Consider the following 16,729-nt stretch of genomic DNA (forward strand, 5'->3'; position numbering starts at 1 on the left):
ATGCAACAACAACATATCACATTTATTAGAGTCTAACTTATATATGTATATGTACATATATTCTTTTTTTCTATGACTCATGTCCGTAATGAATTGAGTCAACTTTTAAGCGCATATTTCTCTCTTTTTTTACATACCGAGTATCTGGTACTCGCATGCAGCTCGGCCTCAATGTTGTTGGCCGACGCATGTGTTCTTCAACTTCTTCTTCCTAATTTAGTAGAAAGAAAATGGACATCTCGGTAAGGATGTGTCACACTGATATGCTATTCAGACGTAAAACTTTTAATGGGATAGAAGTTGAACTTTATTTCTCTATTACTTTGTAAACGGTGAGTGACAGCATGCATATGTGTGTATGCAAATGTACATATCTGCGATAACTAGCAGTTGTCATCAACAATAAATTAAAGGATATTGATATAGATGACCATATATCTACGAGTATGTTTATATGCAATGCAAAACCAGGTTTTAGCCATCAACGAGAGATCTAACATAAACACAACCCAACTTCACAAAAACTTGGGTATGTTATATGAGCTCACTTTTAGGCGCCCACTACCACATACATACATTTTCGGTACTGACCAACCTGAGTATACATTCATCAAAATATATAAAACGGGGCTAATGATAGCTCAGAAGTTGAGAGACATCAGCGGCGAAATTACCACGACAGTCGGATTTATGCAGCTGAAGGGGATCTTGTTTTCTACTTGGCAGCAATCACCAATTAGATGACGTTGTAGCAGACAAGAGAACCAGCTAAACAGAATATGAAGTCACAATCAAGCTTTAACCAATACATATATTTTCGGAGCTGACCACCCTGAGTATAATATCACGAGGATATGGAATAGAAAATTTAGTAATAATTCAGAAGATGAAAGGCAACAAAGGCGACATTTTCGCGGACCGGACCTCGACTTTCAATTTGGCATTCCTTAATTTGACGACATTACCAACATGATAAATGTAAAAAAATTAAAAATTACTCTAAGCAATTGTCGATACTGGATTACCTAACTCTAAACGAGCGTCAAAGAAGAAATACTGCCATAACGCCCACTTAAAAATTACATAAAGAATCGGTGCTGGGATAGTGGTACAAATAACCAAACTGAGTTGACTGACAGATTGATTAGAAAAATAGCGGAGATTAAGCCTGACGGTTTCGGAACCTTTTTGTAGACCTTTACCCCACCACCAAAAAAAGAACTCCGGCTAGGATAATGGAACAAGGAACCAAATTCTCTGAGCTTATAGTAAGTTTTTCAGGCATATTTGCTGTACTTCAGACATTATAGATCCTTAGATATTTGGATACAAGGACGTAACGCAAAACGAGTTTATTGACATATGAACTTGGAAAGCCTCCATTTAGAACGCAAACACATAGTTTAACGTAATGAGTGACCATGTATAAAATTAAAAAAAAAAAAAAAAACAGAAGAGTTCAGAAATTTAAACCAAAATCCATTTAATTTATGACAGCGCACTTTAAAATTCTCAGTATAAATAATCAGTAAAAAATTGCTTTCAAAGCTCACCTGTATTAAATTTACTGCCAAAACTTTTATCCCAGCTTATTTATATATTATTGGTAACTGCATAAATATATCTGCATCCTCCTTCATTATAATTCACTAAACACACATTTTTTCTTATTCTTTACCACATAAATATTTTTAAGCACTAGAATAAATATTTTTTTATTTATTACATTTAATCTGTTCACTAACACTATTTTATTTACTTATATTTTAGTTTAACGAATTTCGGAGATTACACAAAACTTACACAATTTTATGTTTTTCATTCCTTTTTTAGTAATTTTGGTAAGTTTTTGCTTTTTCACTTTATATTAGATAAGTTTACCCCAGTTATCCAATAAGATTTGCTTATAAACAACAAATACTTTCTTAATTTTTATTTTAATTAATAAACAATTCGCTTTACATTGTTTTTATCATAAATGACAAAAGCCTTAAGTATGTTATTTTATGTTGAAAGTCTTTTGCTTCCAATTCAAATTACTATTTACCACGCTTTCCACGATATATTCAATTTTATATTCACTGCACAATTTTTGTTGTTGCATATTTATTGTCAATGCTGTCACTTGCTGAAAGTCGCCGACGCGCGAAATATGTATTAACAAGCAAATATTTAATATTCTTAATTGCCAATAATGCTCGCATCATCAAAATGCAACACACGAGACTCACTATGCCGTTTAGTAAATGTATATCAATGGCTTCGTCGCACCATCGTCAACGCGTATTATAAATACCGAGTAAAACGAAAACAACCGCTCAACCGTTCTTCAATTCACCCACGTCCAATTACGGCAACTTACTAACATCGACTAGGATACACCACGCACGCCAAAGCATAAATCCGAGCCAGTGCTAGAGTCAGTGACGACGAAACGTGATGAAAACATTGCTTCGGCGCTGCGCGATAGCCATACAATTGCCGAAGTTGATATCCTCCAACAACACAGACCGGCAAAACAACGACAACAGCCACAACAACAGGCACACATGTGCATATAGGCAGGGGGTGGTGAATGTTGTGTTCCTATGTTTATAACGCAGTTGTTGTTGATGATGATGATGGTGGTGGTGTGGCGGTGCTCAAAAATCCGAGCTGGTGAAATAGCAGTGTTGGAAAAGACTATGCTTCACTGGAATGGGTTACAGCAAATGCAATCGGTGGTTGTTCGAAGAAAGTAACGTACCTTTAACTGTGCGCTGTATGCGCTTGTTTTGGTGCCACAGCAAGTCATCTGCTGGTTACACTTTGTGTGTGCTTGTACACACATATTCACGACGTGAACGCACATTTGCGAGCACCAGTGTACCAATGCACCGGCAGGGGGTGGTTTTGGGTGGCAGTTAAGGTCTCTCACACAAGTCTGAGGGCAGTTGATGGAATGTGGCGCTCTCTTAGCACAGTGGTTGCAGCCAGCTTGCTGTGCACATGCAAAATCTTCTAAATACGTTGAAAAACTCATTTTTATGCACTATTTACTATTAAAATTGTTTTTTTTTTTCGTTAACTTTTAATTAATTACGTACTAAAGGAAATGAATTAAAGGGCACCGGAAAATAACAAAGATGAGCCAACTGCATTATCGGCATCATATGGCGATAACAGAAAATTAATCGATAATTTTCGGAATAAAAATTTATTTGCCAGTATTACATAAGTTAAAGAAAAAATTTTCCCAAAAAAATCTATAAAAAAAATTTCTCACTACAAAATTGGATTCAGCATATTCAATTAAGCTTATATAAAGGTTTAATTTTATTTTTAGTCACAAAATTTTTAACATAAATTATAATTGCAGCATAAAGCTGTTGAATACCCTTAAAAATCTTTTACAATTCGGAAAAATGTGCTTTATATTTGCAATTCATTTCCGTTCGGACAAGGCAACCCTGTGTGCGAACCAAGCCATAAACCGACATTTTGTTTTTCAAGCAAGCGAAGCACGAAAAATATTATACACACCCGATTCAATCGATTGAAGCCATTCAAAGCAGCAGCAGCAAGTGTACGACGAGCAGCAGGAAAAAGTGAAAAATTAATTCAATTTGTCCATATATAGTCAGAAAAGTAAATCAATTTAAGTGAAAATGGGTGATCAACGAGGCACACGCGTTTATGTCGGTAATTTAACCGATAAAGTGAAGAAGGATGATCTAGAAGGAGAATTCACAAAGTATGGCAAGTTAAATTCTGTTTGGATTGCTTTTAATCCACCAGGTTTCGCTTTTGTTGAGTTCGAGCATCGCGATGATGCCGAAAAAGCCTGTGACGTGCTCAATGGTACAGAAATGCTGGGCTCACAATTGCGTGTAGAAATCTCCAAGGGACGGCCACGTCAAGGTCGTCGTGGTATGGGCGACCGTGGTCGACGTGACTTCGGCCGCCGTAGCAATAGCGGTGGTGGTGGCGGTGGATACCGTCAACGTGGCTCCGGTAGCGGCGGTGGACGTTACCACGACCGTGGCTATTCCGGCGGTGGTGGCCGTCAAGGTGGCGGTTACAGCAGCCGTGATGGCGGCAGTAGTGGCTTCAATCGACGCGACGTTTACGGTAGCAGCAGCGGTGGACGAGATAGTGGACGCTCATTCGGCGGTAGTGGTGGATACGGTAGCGGAAGTGGCGGACGCAGTGGTGGCAGCAGCCAAGGTGGAGGACGCTTCAGATCGCGTTCACCAGTCGGTCATCGCTTCTAAACACTAGTTCAGCTAAGGAGAGAACAAAGTAATATAAAAATAATAATGTGTTTAAGAGAAGATAGCAAGAGGTGATTGTTGGGATCTCGCGTGTATGTAGGACCCACAGCGCAATTTTAAAATTTTTAGGAGATTACTAGTACGCAGTAACAAGAGAGTATTTGAGAAATGCAAAACTGCAATTCGTTTTAGAAATGTAAGGGCTATCGAAATACAACACAAAAACACAGTGTGTTTAGTTAAAAGATTCAAGAAAAAAATTCATTAATTGATATAAGTAAATGTAGAACAAAAAGACATCATGCAACCGAAATAACCGATGATGATGATGATAATTTGTAACAAAAAAATGTCTACCGCTACCAAAATTTAGTCGCTATTTATAAGCTAATTCGAGACAACAGTTACTACGCAAACAAATATAACTTTGAAATAAATATCTTCAATATCTATATATACTTACAGTATTCGTAAAATTATCTGGATGTATTGATTTTACTTCGAATTTTCGTTTATACTACCTTATATTAATTTTTCGCTAAACTTATCTACACAAACATATTTCAAACTACGACATACGACGTATTTTATATTCTACACTTCCAGCCTCAAATCCACGCCTTTACACGTTCGCTCGCGTATACGCATTATCCAAGCTCCAACCTCGCAATTACGAATTGGCTTCGTTTTGTATTATCTTCGCAGACAGAAATATAAAGCAAATCTTCGAACATTCATTCCAGCTGCATATATACGCGTTTTTGAAACACGCCCACAGCGGACTAAGTAAGCGCAGAATCTATCAATTAGTCACATATAATGTCCTCCGTTTGTAATATTTCAATCGTACTTCGTATGTATATTACGCTCACGAAACACGTTTTCCAAAACTTCCAACATTTTTATACTCAGTCCTACGCCTTTTATTTTCGTTTGCCACCATTGCGTCGCACATTTCCGCTTTTCATACTCATCGCACAATATTTCGCAAATCAATCAAGTAATCAGCCAAACTGAAAGAAAACCAAAAACGTATCGTATCATTCGAAACCGAACGCGTCCAACTATCTTCTGTCAATCTCCGTCTGCGCTTCCGTATTAAATTCAAATATTCTTCGCATACCAAATTGAAAAAGATGCTATGCTTCGTACTTGTCCATGTATATACCCTACCACCCAAAACGACTACAGTACCCATTTTAAATGCTTAATTGCAATAACGTCGCTTCGACATGCTTCGACAACAGTCGGTAGGGTGAACGCGCTTAATGTAAGCATGCCAAGTTTTTGCTTGCTACAACCATGAATGCACCGCATTAACTTTACACAAATAACATGACCGATAACTAGAACTGGAGCACAACTGAATTAACTATTAACTTCTAACTGACTGACTATGCAAACACCTCCATTTTCTTCCCACTAACTATGACTTTATTTTAAATCCCTTTTTGGTTCGAGCAACCAGTAAGTATGTTTTAGATTTGTAAGTAATTCATTCTGTAAATGAAATTTCAATACTTTTTAACGTATTTATAACAGCTGAACAAAGTGCATAAATTTATTTTCGAGGTTTATGCATCATACCTCAAAGACTTCATTAATTTTTGTATTTGTTTTGAATGAACTTATGGCGATTGTTTTATGTCGCTAATGTCATACTTAAATAAGTTCACTTACTTTTGAAGAAGAAAGCAATATTGTGACAAACGGTAATTTTAAATACGCATCTGCAATATCCTTATTTATATTGGAATAAAAACTAATACAATATATTAAAACCAAGTTTATTATTAAAAAAAAAAAAAAAATGTGGATGAATTTAAGTATGATGATAGTACATATACAAAATTTATATTCATAAGAAAATTCAATATCCAATTCGGTTGTTTGCTGCTATTTGCCGAAAATAGAAAACAGAAAAGTGAATGCAGAATTGGCATTTTAATTATAATTTCGCTTGTATCTAGTATGAAGCCACGCACCAAGTTCACCAAAATTATACAATTGTTTTTGTGTATTATCTGCAAATCACAGACTTATTCTCTTAGAATATTTTATAATTGTTTTGAAGGAAAAGCTCTGGTGTTCTCGAAAAACAACTTCTGTGATTTGTGGCAGTAATCACCACAAATTTGTAAAGAATTTGTACAATTACTAGCCGAGGAGCAAGTATTAAGATTTATCCGGGGGTAAAAACACTGATTATTAAAACATTTTTCCATTTTTATGGTGTATTTTTTTTTGGATGGAGTCATGTTTAGAAGTTTACGCAAGTGAGGAAAGTTCTCTGATCGTCATTCACTTGGGAGTGGCCAGAAACGATTCTGAGGCATATGGCTCGAGCAGCTCAGGACATTTGGTCTTTGACCAAGTATCCTCTGGGTAGCCTAAAAACCTCCGTTTGAACGCGAGCTAAAGTGAGATGGGAAATATGCCCTACACAGGGTTGAGCACTGGGTTTGGGACCGGCCACGTAAAAAAAACGCACATAATTGCAGTTATTTTCACCATAAAAATTATTTAGTCGTGAAACATTTTTCTCAATTTATACTAATAACAATAAAGCCATGCAAGAGAAAATTAAATGATAGCACTAAATTATTTATTTACAATATCTGTCTGCTTTCATTTTACTACGGCGATCTAACAGCGCCTCATGTAAAGTGCCATGGTCTTTTGCCACTTCTAGTTCCTTGATGTCATTCTTGTTGATGCGCAATTTCTTGTCCTGGAATTTTTGGAACTTTTTTCTATAAAGAAAAATTACGTAATTATTTAATTACAATCTTTATTAAATACTACACTAAGCTATAACGTACACATAATTTTTCTCAACTTCTGTTAAGTCGCCCTTTTCTTCCTTCGGTTCCTCGTCCTCCTCTGCTTCACGTTGTGCGTTGCAGCGTATTTTACATATTTCATGTTCGGTAACTTTTCTGCGTAGCGCTACGCATGCATCATCTTCGGGATCGATTGACATGAAAAAACCGGTTTCAGATAATAAGGCCATTTTGCCATCCTATAGATTGATAGTGACAGATATTATTTGCTTACGCTTAATTCATAATTATATCTTACTTGAAATATGGGCTCCCACTGCTCCATACTCCCGACCGCCTCTGAGCGCCCAGTAACCATGCCATCTTTTTCTATTTTCAAATATTTTCCGTAGCCAGATTTAATGGATATCTTTGTCTCATTTATTGAAAATGCTGTAAATACTTCTTCTGGGTCTGGGCCTTCGCCGTCATTGTGCGGCGGCCCTAGCGTAAATAGTCCATTATCAAGTGCTTTTAAATAAGCACGTTCTCCAAACTCAATAGCAACTGCTCCGGTGATTTCAGGTACACTTTTTGCCAACCACCAACCTCCATGACGAAGTGCATCCTCATCTACCTCTGTTTTGCGTTTCTTCGCCTTATCTTTCTCTTTGTGCTCCTTGTCTCGTTTGTGCTTTTTTGACTTTCTATAAATAAATTTATTACAAACAAGTAAAAAACAAATTTTTATTAATCGAAAACATTAACACCATGAAATATTTACTTTGGCTTTTCGCCCTTTAACACCAATTTTCCAACCCTGACGTTATCATATGCGGACATTGCAAAAAACTTTGGAAGTAAATAAAATTCTCGTTTGTTTATATGGCTGCGTTCAATGTAGGTAATATGCCTCCGCAAGAGTAGATATGTAGCAGAGTTGTATTTTGAAATAAGCAGCTATGCATTCTACTATATATACATATTTTTAAGACATTTTAGTCGATGTACTATTTCAGCTTGATTTATTGAGCAATTTCTTTAATATATTTATGACTAAAACCATTTTAAATGATACTTCAGAGTTTTACAGGCTTCTTTAAGTTTAAAAATTAAAAATAATGGGTCTTAGTACTTTTTAATGACTGGATTGGTACATCGATTCAGTTACTCCAATATTCACCCAACAACAAAAAGCACATGCCAATTAGATTTCAATATTGTAAATTGTCAAATGCGCAGACACTGAACATACACAAACCGTTCTCCGAGCTGTAGTCGAATTCATTCCACAAAAATCTAAAAACACCAAAAAGAGAAATTCTTGTTGCCATTATAAAATAGTTTCATCAATTAATCGGGTAATAAAAGGTTTGCTTTAATTGATTATTTAATTGTGTATTGAGTTGTATATAAATGCAAGTTCTGTCAGTTATATAGTCCGTGAGTTGCAAAAATAGCATTGAAGCCGCATTCAGAATAATGAAAGAACCGCATGCAGATTTACAGCATCGCTGACAATGTCGACGCATTGGACGCTTGAAAATATAGCAAGACGGTGTCGGGTATGAATAAACTATGGGGAGTACGCGAAAAATGGAACCAATAAATTGTATAAAAATGTTGGGGCAGGATGTGCTGCGAATGGGCACACCAAAAGGAAGTGTCAAAATTCAGTTAATAACTATTACCGATATATGTGAAATGCCTTGTATTCTTGCCGGTGATGTCGAGAGGAATATGTATATCTGTAATAGGATATACACACGCTCTGGAATTTGCAAAATATCAAATTATTAGCTCCACCTACGCTTTAAAGCCAACGTTCCTGGGAATAGATACAAACTCGTTGTGTGCGAAAGTGTTCATTGTTACGATTTGTTGAACTAAAGGTGTTTGATAGAAAGCGTGGCATTGCTTTTTAATGTGGGAATGGACATAGTATACTATATATCCGAGTGAATGAATGAAATATTTATTTGCAACCACCGTCTTGAAAATTTTTTATTATAAATGCTCTTTCTTTTTTAGTTTGCGTCAACGTTGTTGCTCTGTAGTTTCTCCGTATAACATTGTGTTGCGCTCTTTAATTCGCATCCGGCCTACCCAGCACTTTTGTTTACAGCGCTTGTTTGACATTTACTACAACCACCAGCTGTGAAAAATCCCAGTGCGTATTAAAGATATGCTAAAAAGCCTAAAAGCAGACCAAATAAAGTTTTTATTTCAGTTTTTTTTACTAAATATTCAATTTAAATATTTCAGCGCAATTGCCTAAAGTGAAGTAAAGATTTGAGCTAATATAACTAAAAGTGAAGCAGTCAACCTACATTTTATTGTAAAAGAATCATCCAAGGATACATACACATACATACATATAGTGATAAATGGAAAAACAACTACCGGCCTGCTAATAAGATTTATAGACACATTCATTGGTTCATATTTACATCCAAACAAATTATCTACATAAATATCCGCTCCTCTTCTTAAAGCCTAAGCGCACATTTATAATAAAACATCAAAGTGTTTGCTATGCCCCGCGGTAAACGACGTTCTAATCACGATATGGGAGGCGAAGAGGAGCGTACAACTTCCAAACGACAACGCGGTGGTTATGCGACAACACAAAATACCAGCAGGTAATTCCTTTAAATTTAAAACAAATTTTGACTTAATACGAAACATCCATATTTGTGTATTATAAGGCAAAGTGAAAAATCATTAAATGTGTATCAATTAAAAAAAAAATTAATAATACAACAGCAACAACAGATTAAATGTAAATCATTCATGGTTTACGTTTGGAATTTTTATAAATATTGATTAAATAGTTTATAGCCACAAGTTAATATGGTTCCACTCGTTGAATATTATCAGGACAAATAATAATAATTTTGATATAGACCATGTATTTATAGCATTTCCATATCATTTTCATTGATAACTGTAGAATTTGCATTTTATCAGTATATATTTTTTTGCAAAATTGTTTTTGTTTGTTGTAATTTTACTGATAACAGTCATGGTCTCATGGTGTGATAGATGTGCTATTTCATTACGATTGTTAGTCATAAATTTGAAAGTGGAAGAGTTGCAGCTAAAAGCGCAATAATGAAGTTAAAAATACCAAAGATTAATATAGCAAACAGGTAGTTAAAGCCAAGCTTAATATAATAAACTCTGTAGAGAAAACTGTGCTTAAGCTATATCAATGTGACATACAATATATTCAATGTGCAAAATGTGTTTATGATGCAATAATGAAAATACTTTCATTGTAATGTTCATTGATTTAGGTTCCACCGAAAGAGCGGAAACACGTATTGAATTATCTCAATTTTTTCTGATTAGAACCTAAATTAACGCCTCGAATTTGTCTCACGTATTATTTATTTATACGCGTGCAGCAGTTTTTCTTGACTTTCTGCAGTTATTAGTTTCAATTTCCACCAGTTTCTTCATCGATAATACGGTTGACGTTTTTTTTTATTGCGCTGCTCGTTGTTCGTATTCGTTTGCTGTTTGGATTTGTTGTTATTGCTTAATAGTGTGGCTATTTATAGGCGAAGACAAGCAACAACAAATATGAATGTATACGAAAACGCTAAAATAATAATAATCAGCTGCAAGAAATATATTTCTTTTTTTATATTATGCTTTGCTCATTTAGTTACGCGCACTCGTATTAAAAGGAAATTGGTATATCTTATATTGACAATTCCTTTAAATAAATGGAAAAGTAAATTTGCATACGTGCTCTATTACATTTAGGTTTATACATTATTTGCTAAAATATATTTTTTGTTTGCAGACGTCACATCAAGGCTGAAGACAGTTTCAGCCAAAAGCGTTGTGTCGACTGGTTTTGCAAATATACAAACCCAGATGAGCCAGATACGCTAGGTAGACGTTAATAATTTCATTATATATATATATTTATTTAAAGTATATATTGGCAATTTAATGCATTCAGGTCCTGATGGTATGGAAAAATTCTGCGATGATATTGGTGTGGAACCAGAAAATGTTGTGATGCTTGTGCTAGCCTACAAAATGGGCGCTACACAAATGGGTTTCTTCAGCCGTTGTGAATGGTTAAAGGGCCTCACTGAGTTAGAATGTGATTCTGCTGCAAAAATGCAATCTAAATTAGAATATTTAAAAAGTATACTCAACGATCCAAATGTCTTCAAAAGCATATACAGATATGCCTACGATTTTGCCAAGGTAACACTTCTAATAGTAAATAAACAAAAAGTTCTAAATTCTCCTCAATCTGCTCTAACATGTTTATTTATTTACGGTCTACCTTTCAGGATTCCGATCAGCGTAGCATGGATATAAATACAGCAAAAGCAATGCTGCAATTGCTGCTTGGCAAACATTGGCCGCTTTACCCGCATTTCGCGCAATTCCTTGATCAATCAAAGTACAAAGTTATTAATAAAGATCAGTGGTGCAACATACTCGAGTTCTCACGCACAATTAACAATGAATTAACGAACTACGATATCGATGGCGCATGTGAGTAGTATTTGCGATACGAAAAAATAACAGTAATCAATTCAATTGTATGGTATTGTGATTTTAGGGCCTGTTATGTTGGATGAATTCGTGGAATGGTTACGACTGCAACGCACATGTACGAGTTCTACAATATTAAGCTGAAATTATCTTTAAAATACTGAATTTATGATATTAAAGCAAAAGCAAAAAACCGGGATTAATTTCACAACTACATCAAAAAGATCAACTATAATGAAACTCAAGTACCACAAACAAAACAAAGACAGCAAATTCCAAAGGAAAACAATAAAACTAATATAAAGCTTGTAAGGCCTCCAACACCTACCACAAGACGTATCAATCAGTCAACCAAACCAATTAATGCAAACAAACAAAACAAAAATTATAATAATAATTCTCAGCAAAAAACTGCAGAAAAAGCATGTATAATGAATGAGTACATTTAACGAATTACTATTAAATAATTACAATACGAACACAAGAACTCCTACTACTACGATAAAATAGTAATTACTATAATTTGCTGCTTAATATAAATCATAATGATTAAAAATAAGTTACCATTAATAATGAAGGCGAAAAAAGTTGAAATAAGAGGACAACACGGAGTGTGTTAGGCATAGCACAACAGACTTAACTACCACGGTATACCTATATACGAAAGAAATTGTTATAGTGGCAACATATGATACATATGAAGCGAGATACTTTCCCCAAATGACGCAAAAACTGAAAACAACGTAAACAAAAGCATATAGTCATATTTGGAACATTTAGTATTTAGTAATGGTAATAATAATGATAATAATTATAATAATGAAGGTGATGATGACAATGAAGGAAAGCATGTTAATCAAGTCAGTTAAAATATACTGATAGCGTGAGACTGTGGAGTAATTAAACTAACGCAAGTCAACTTTGATAATTAATTTAAAAGAAAAAAAATAAGATCTGAGATACATACAAAACATATTCAAAATTTAAAAAGTAAAAATAAATATAAAAATAATAAGAATAATAATGCGTTTAAGTTGTAAAAAAAAAATATTGTTTTTAATTATTGTAGTGCATAATACCTTATAATTCTGGAAAGCGGTTGATAGGTTTAGTTCACCTATATTTAAATATAGAGAGTTGCAAGTGTTAGCCGGATCTATAGCAGTTCGGGCGGAATTAAAAATTTTGATTTTGAACGTAATACAAACACATTATCATAAATTTCATGATATAGAAAAAGTTCTTTATATCCTGTAAAGCATTGCATTATAAAGCGCTCACACGTTGAAAAATTTTTAGCCGTTAATGAATTCAATATTGCCATAAATAGTAATTTAGGGTGTGTTTTATGTTCAGTAATAATCACATAATTGAAATATATTCAAAGTACTGTGCGAGTATTATATGTACATGCCAACACTCAAAATTTATTATTATTAATTATCACCACGCAAATTATATTTAATAGTTTTTATTTTGATTTTGAGTAAATTATTTATATCTCCATAATCAATATAAATCAACTCTGTATCGAATGTATTCACAATAGTTGAGTGACAAAAGAAACTTCGAAAATTTCGCAAAACAAAGACCAAACAACGTTGAAGTGGATTTATCAAACATAAGAAAGAGCAGGACAACATATATTATGCTAGTGCAAAAGTTATTCGAAAAGAATTTTGAAAATTCTGGCACAAACGGTTTTCATTATCCTCCACGATCATATTTTTCTAAGCACACTTTCATCGCTTGTTTGTGCGCTTTAGTAGATCGTTAATTCGTTCGATTGTCAACGTTGTCTTGTTTGATTGACTGTTGATTTTTTAATTGGTTAAGTATAAACGTTGGCTAATTAGTTTATAGCGCCAAAGACAAACGCGCGAGATTGTTTGTATATATTTTACGCTAAAATTGGTTTGTTTCGCGCAAATACCGCATATATTCTTCGTGCAGTCAACGCTTGCCGGGAATATTGTGTATATAAAGAAAGCGAAAGGTAGCGGATTTAGGTTTAGTTACGGAGGATCTGTGCAGTAAACGTGCGTGCGAGTGTGCGTGTGTGTGTTTAAATAAGCAGCTGAAACCTTGCACAACATGGCACAAAAGACTGATGATAAAACGTCTGATATACCAGAGAGGCTCTACGATGCTACATCTCGGTCCACTTACAAGCGTATGCGTTTCTTTGGGAAAGTAAGTACCTCTGAAGATCTAGCAAATTTTAATGCTACTTAGATAATAGTATTTTCTGGGCCAATAAGCGTCAAGATATCTGACCATTACAGGGCACTATAGTAATATTTTATGTTAAAAGTGTCTACCATTAAATTTCTTATTGCATTCCTTAGAAGGATTTAGTTTGGTGATCCTAAAGATTTTTTATACAGAGTTGCCAAAGTCATAAAATACTAAATAAGTTCAATTACACAGGGTGGCTTTGCAAAATGTTATGAGATAGTTGATGTGGAAACCAATAATGTATATGCGGGCAAGATTGTATCTAAAAAATTAATGTTGAAACATAATCAAAAGGAGAAAATGTCCCAGGAAATCACAATACATAAAAGTTTGAGCCATGAAAATATTGTTAAGTTTCACAGTTTCTTTGAGGACAGCTTCAATATCTACATTGTATTAGAGTTATGCAAAAAGAGAGTAAGTATTGTTTTTAAAATAAAATTATTTAAAAAAATACTTACTTAAATTTATAATTAGTCAATGATGGAGCTGCAGAAACGACGTAAAACAATTACTGAATACGAGTGCAGATACTACATCTATCAGATTATACAGGGTGTTAAATATTTGCACGATCATCGCATCATACATCGTGATCTCAAATTAGGCAATCTCTTTTTGGATGACCTACTACATGTGAAGATTGGGGATTTTGGTCTTGCGACGCGCGTTGAATACGAAGGTGAACGCAAGAAGACACTATGTGGTACACCAAATTATATTGCGCCCGAGATTCTCAATAAAAAAGGGCATTCCTTCGAAGTAGATATTTGGTCGATTGGTTGTGTCATGTATACGCTGCTGGTCGGTCAACCACCATTTGAAACAAAAACATTAAAAGACACATATGAGAAAATCAAAAAGTGCCAATACAGGTTTGCATTAATTTTTTGGAAACATTAAATGGCTCGAAGGTGTCTAATTTCTTTATATTTTCGGTGTAGAGTACCAAGTTATCTACGTAAATCAGCGGCTGATATGATTGTTGCCATGTTACAATCTAAACCGGAATTGCGACCAACCATTGGAAAACTATTGAACTTTGATTTTCTCGCCTGTTCTCCAGTGCCCATGTTCTTGCCCAGCTCGTGTTTGACTATGGCACCACGACTGGAAGTTAATGAGGCTTTGAGTGATGCTATGGGACACCGCAAACCTTTATTAGAATTGAATGGCATAAAGGATGATACACGGTTGGAACATACTTTCCTTAAAAATAACTTGCACGATGCAATTACTGCCTCTGCACAAGTTTTCCGACATAACGAGGATTATCGTTCTGATATTGAGAGCCTGCATCAACAATTGACCGAGCTCATTAATGCCAAGGTGATACACTAAATTCAAACACAATTTAAATGTCTTGAAATTGTTTTTTTTTTGTATATATTAAATAATTATAGCCGAAGCTGTTGTCACGTAATTTGGGCGATGAAAACACAGATCCGGCAGCACAACCACTTTTCTGGGTGTCGAAGTGGGTGGACTACAGTGACAAATATGGTTTTGGTTATCAATTGTGCGACGAAGGAATGGGTGTAATGTTTAATGACACTACGAAACTCATATTGTTACCAAACCAGATGTGAGTTCTAACTAAATATAAAATAATGTATAATTGGCATAATAATTTTTTTTTCTAGCAATGTGCATTTCATTGACAAAGATGGCAAGGAAACGTACATGACCACCACCGACTACTGTCAAACCTTAGATAAGAAAATGAAGTTGCTCACGTACTTTAAGCGTTACATGACCGAACACCTTGTTAAAGCTGGTGCAAACAATGTAAACTTCGAAAGCGATCAGATTTCCCGTATGCCACATTTACATTCGTGGTTTCGCACAACGTGTGCCGTTGTTATGCATTTAACCAATGGTTCATTGCAGGTTTGTAAATTTTCTAATTTACAATAAGCACAACTGTTACTTGCCAACTTTTTACATTTTAGTTGAATTTCTCCGATCATATGAAGATTATTTTGTGTCCGCGTATGAGTGCCATTACTTATATGGATCATGAGAAGAATTTCCGTACTTACCGTTTCTCAACAATCAAACAACATGGTTGCTCCAAGGATCTTTATCAGAAAATGCGCTATGCTCATGAGAAACTTAGCAAAATGTTGGAGAAAATGCTCTTTTAAAATCAAACGATTCGATTTGTTGATTCAGTAGAAAACCCTCACACTATATGCGTAGTCATTTGGCTTCCAGCGTTAGATTGGTAATTTTAATGTATGCGTTAAAATCATCCAGCGTTCTAAGCCGTGCAACACAATCAATTGATTTTTTGTCCCGCGAGAAAAAGAAATGAAGCACAAATATTTTTACGAAATGTTTGTTTTTGTATAATTAGTTTTATTTTGTAGAATCATATTTTTTCCATCTGTTAGTTTTTTGTTCATTATATTTGGCATTTATTTCGTAACTTTCACGGCGCATTCCATATATGTATATGTGTACATGGCGCTAGTCGTCTCATACAAATCACCGATACAACCTTTGACGACCTAATTCCCAGCAGTCATTAGGAGTGCCTTTTTGGCTCTACGTCTAATAAATCGCAGATTGCTGAATACATACACAAAAAATATATACACACATACATACATAAATAACAAAAACTACATTTAACCATAGGTTCTAATAAATTTTAGTTTGTGTTTTTAATGGTATTAAATAAAAATACAAAATCATTTTTTAAATCGAATAATTACGGTGCTTGATCTCTTTATTGTGAGTATAAAATGCCATTGGAAAAAAAAATCGGAATAATTTCCTAGATTATGCCTTCCAATTGATAGTATGTTGATTCGAATTCCCAGTTTCAAATTGAGCGCGAAACAATTGTTTCTGAAGCTTTGCGCATATCCGCCCGTAAGCAATTGTCATTAGTTTTTACTTTAGTACAATAAATTCGTAAATATTTACGAATTGCAAACCAAA

The 16,729-nt window shown here is 34.6% G+C and overlaps 5 protein-coding genes across 12 annotated transcripts in view; 3 read left to right on the plus strand and 2 right to left on the minus strand.

Moving 5' to 3' along the window:
* LOC105227343 (uncharacterized) overlaps window positions 1-3,099 on the minus strand; it is a 162,573-nt gene extending 159,474 nt beyond the window's left edge. For both annotated transcript variants that reach the window (XM_011206620.4, XM_029550703.2), the window contains exon 1: window positions 1,554-3,099. The gene's annotated coding sequence lies outside the window, so the exon portion shown is untranslated. The remainder of the gene's footprint in view (window positions 1-1,553) is intronic.
* Window positions 3,100-3,497: 398 nt separating this feature from the next.
* Window positions 3,498-4,732, plus strand: LOC105227344 (RNA-binding protein Rsf1). Its single transcript, XM_011206621.4, has one exon. It carries the CDS (start codon window positions 3,648-3,650, stop codon window positions 4,251-4,253), a length of 606 nt encoding a protein of 201 aa, XP_011204923.1. The 5' UTR covers window positions 3,498-3,647; the 3' UTR covers window positions 4,254-4,732.
* A 2,016-nt stretch (window positions 4,733-6,748) lies between these two features.
* Window positions 6,749-7,956, minus strand: LOC105227345 (protein FRG1 homolog). Its single transcript, XM_011206622.4, has 4 exons — window positions 7,800-7,956; window positions 7,335-7,722; window positions 7,076-7,275; window positions 6,749-7,006 (listed from the first exon to the last, which is right to left on the minus strand). The coding sequence occupies exons 1-4, from the start codon at window positions 7,856-7,858 to the stop codon at window positions 6,859-6,861; spliced, it is 795 nt and encodes a 264-aa protein (XP_011204924.2). The 5' UTR covers window positions 7,859-7,956; the 3' UTR covers window positions 6,749-6,858.
* A 269-nt stretch (window positions 7,957-8,225) lies between these two features.
* LOC105227346 (DCN1-like protein 4) lies at window positions 8,226-12,041 on the plus strand. 7 transcript variants are annotated; one of them, XM_011206625.4, is made up of 7 exons: window positions 8,226-8,376; window positions 9,047-9,185; window positions 9,281-9,657; window positions 10,830-10,921; window positions 10,992-11,245; window positions 11,335-11,542; window positions 11,610-12,041. In XM_011206625.4, the coding sequence occupies exons 3-7, from the start codon at window positions 9,551-9,553 to the stop codon at window positions 11,684-11,686; spliced, it is 738 nt and encodes a 245-aa protein (XP_011204927.1). In that variant the 5' UTR covers window positions 8,226-8,376; window positions 9,047-9,185; window positions 9,281-9,550; the 3' UTR covers window positions 11,687-12,041. The 7 variants fall into 7 exon arrangements, with proteins under 7 accessions (XP_011204927.1, XP_011204926.1, XP_049313816.1 ...); XM_011206624.4 differs by having other exon boundaries at window positions 8,230-8,386; XM_049457859.1 differs by lacking the exon at window positions 8,226-8,376 and adding an exon at window positions 8,448-8,580.
* A 1,198-nt stretch (window positions 12,042-13,239) lies between these two features.
* Window positions 13,240-16,496, plus strand: LOC105227347 (serine/threonine-protein kinase polo). Its single transcript, XM_011206631.4, has 7 exons — window positions 13,240-13,735; window positions 13,973-14,197; window positions 14,258-14,655; window positions 14,725-15,109; window positions 15,184-15,365; window positions 15,424-15,670; window positions 15,733-16,496. The coding sequence occupies exons 1-7, from the start codon at window positions 13,637-13,639 to the stop codon at window positions 15,925-15,927; spliced, it is 1,731 nt and encodes a 576-aa protein (XP_011204933.1). The 5' UTR covers window positions 13,240-13,636; the 3' UTR covers window positions 15,928-16,496.
* The last annotated feature ends 233 nt before the right edge of the window (window positions 16,497-16,729 follow it).

This window comes from Bactrocera dorsalis, chromosome 5 (genome assembly GCF_023373825.1).
Source record: "Bactrocera dorsalis isolate Fly_Bdor chromosome 5, ASM2337382v1, whole genome shotgun sequence".
In the NCBI taxonomy this organism is placed as follows: Eukaryota; Metazoa; Arthropoda; class Insecta; order Diptera; family Tephritidae; genus Bactrocera; species Bactrocera dorsalis.

Excerpts from the sequence above, each read along its gene's own strand:
- LOC105227344 (XM_011206621.4), top strand. The coding sequence starts at position 3,648 with ATGGGTGATCAACGAGGCACACGCGTTTATGTCGGTAATTTAACCGAT.
- LOC105227345 (XM_011206622.4), bottom strand. The coding sequence starts at position 7,858 with ATGTCCGCATATGATAACGTCAGGGTTGGAAAATTGGTGTTAAAGGGC. Across the intron at positions 7,723-7,799 it reads TTAAAGGGCGAAAAGCCAAA|AAAGTCAAAAAAGCACAAAC; the intron begins GTAAATATTTCA and ends ATTTATTTATAG. Across the intron at positions 7,007-7,075 it reads GAAGTTGAGAAAAATTATGT|AAAAAAGTTCCAAAAATTCC; the intron begins GTACGTTATAGC and ends TTTTCTTTATAG.
- LOC105227346 (XM_011206625.4), top strand. The coding sequence starts at position 9,551 with ATGCCCCGCGGTAAACGACGTTCTAATCACGATATGGGAGGCGAAGAG. Across the intron at positions 11,246-11,334 it reads ATGCCTACGATTTTGCCAAG|GATTCCGATCAGCGTAGCAT; the intron begins GTAACACTTCTA and ends TCTACCTTTCAG. Across the intron at positions 11,543-11,609 it reads CTACGATATCGATGGCGCAT|GGCCTGTTATGTTGGATGAA; the intron begins GTGAGTAGTATT and ends TTGTGATTTTAG.
- LOC105227347 (XM_011206631.4), top strand. The coding sequence starts at position 13,637 with ATGGCACAAAAGACTGATGATAAAACGTCTGATATACCAGAGAGGCTC. Across the intron at positions 13,736-13,972 it reads GTATGCGTTTCTTTGGGAAA|GGTGGCTTTGCAAAATGTTA; the intron begins GTAAGTACCTCT and ends TCAATTACACAG. Across the intron at positions 15,671-15,732 it reads TAACCAATGGTTCATTGCAG|TTGAATTTCTCCGATCATAT; the intron begins GTTTGTAAATTT and ends TTTACATTTTAG.